Consider the following 491-nt stretch of genomic DNA (forward strand, 5'->3'; position numbering starts at 1 on the left):
TATTCCCACTGCAGATTTTCCATTCCATTTTTACACTCAATGCCATATAAAGTAAGCGTTAATGTATTTAGATTTTTCTCCACCATGGAACCCAATCTGTTAAGATTGAAGCAAGTGTATTGCAAATTCTGCAGGCACAACCCTTTGTAAGCTGACCGTTCTGTTGCAACCACATGCTATGTGTACTGTTAATATAAAAAAGATGCTGCTTACAGACCCCTCAGAACCCAGTGGAGGGATGTACTGCTAATACTACCCAGCTTAGCTTCAGTGCTAAGAAACCTAGGCATAGGTTAATTATATGAGCACCGACTACCTAGAAAAGAAAGTCAATACATATCTCAAAATGCTAAACTGTACTAATGCTGGGGTTGTCCCTTTTCTGATTATAGAGTGCTGGAGTGCTGGAAAATGGAGCTGGATGGAGGTCATTCGTACTCAGGAGATATTGGAAGTAAGAATATGGCTCTCAGTCGATGAGTAGAAAAAGA

At 40.1% G+C, this 491-nt stretch overlaps 1 protein-coding gene across 1 annotated transcript in view; it reads left to right on the top strand.

Moving 5' to 3' along the window:
* AP3S1 (adaptor related protein complex 3 subunit sigma 1) overlaps positions 1-491 on the top strand; it is a 148,028-nt gene that overhangs the window by 1,315 nt on the left and 146,222 nt on the right. The window contains exon 2 of the mRNA XM_073344747.1: positions 393-454. Coding sequence (XP_073200848.1) covers positions 422-454 — 33 coding nt within the window. The 5' untranslated portion in view covers positions 393-421. The remainder of the gene's footprint in view (positions 1-392; positions 455-491) is intronic.

Source organism: Lepidochelys kempii, chromosome 5, assembly GCF_965140285.1.
Source record: "Lepidochelys kempii isolate rLepKem1 chromosome 5, rLepKem1.hap1, whole genome shotgun sequence".
Taxonomy (NCBI): Eukaryota; Metazoa; Chordata; order Testudines; family Cheloniidae; genus Lepidochelys; species Lepidochelys kempii.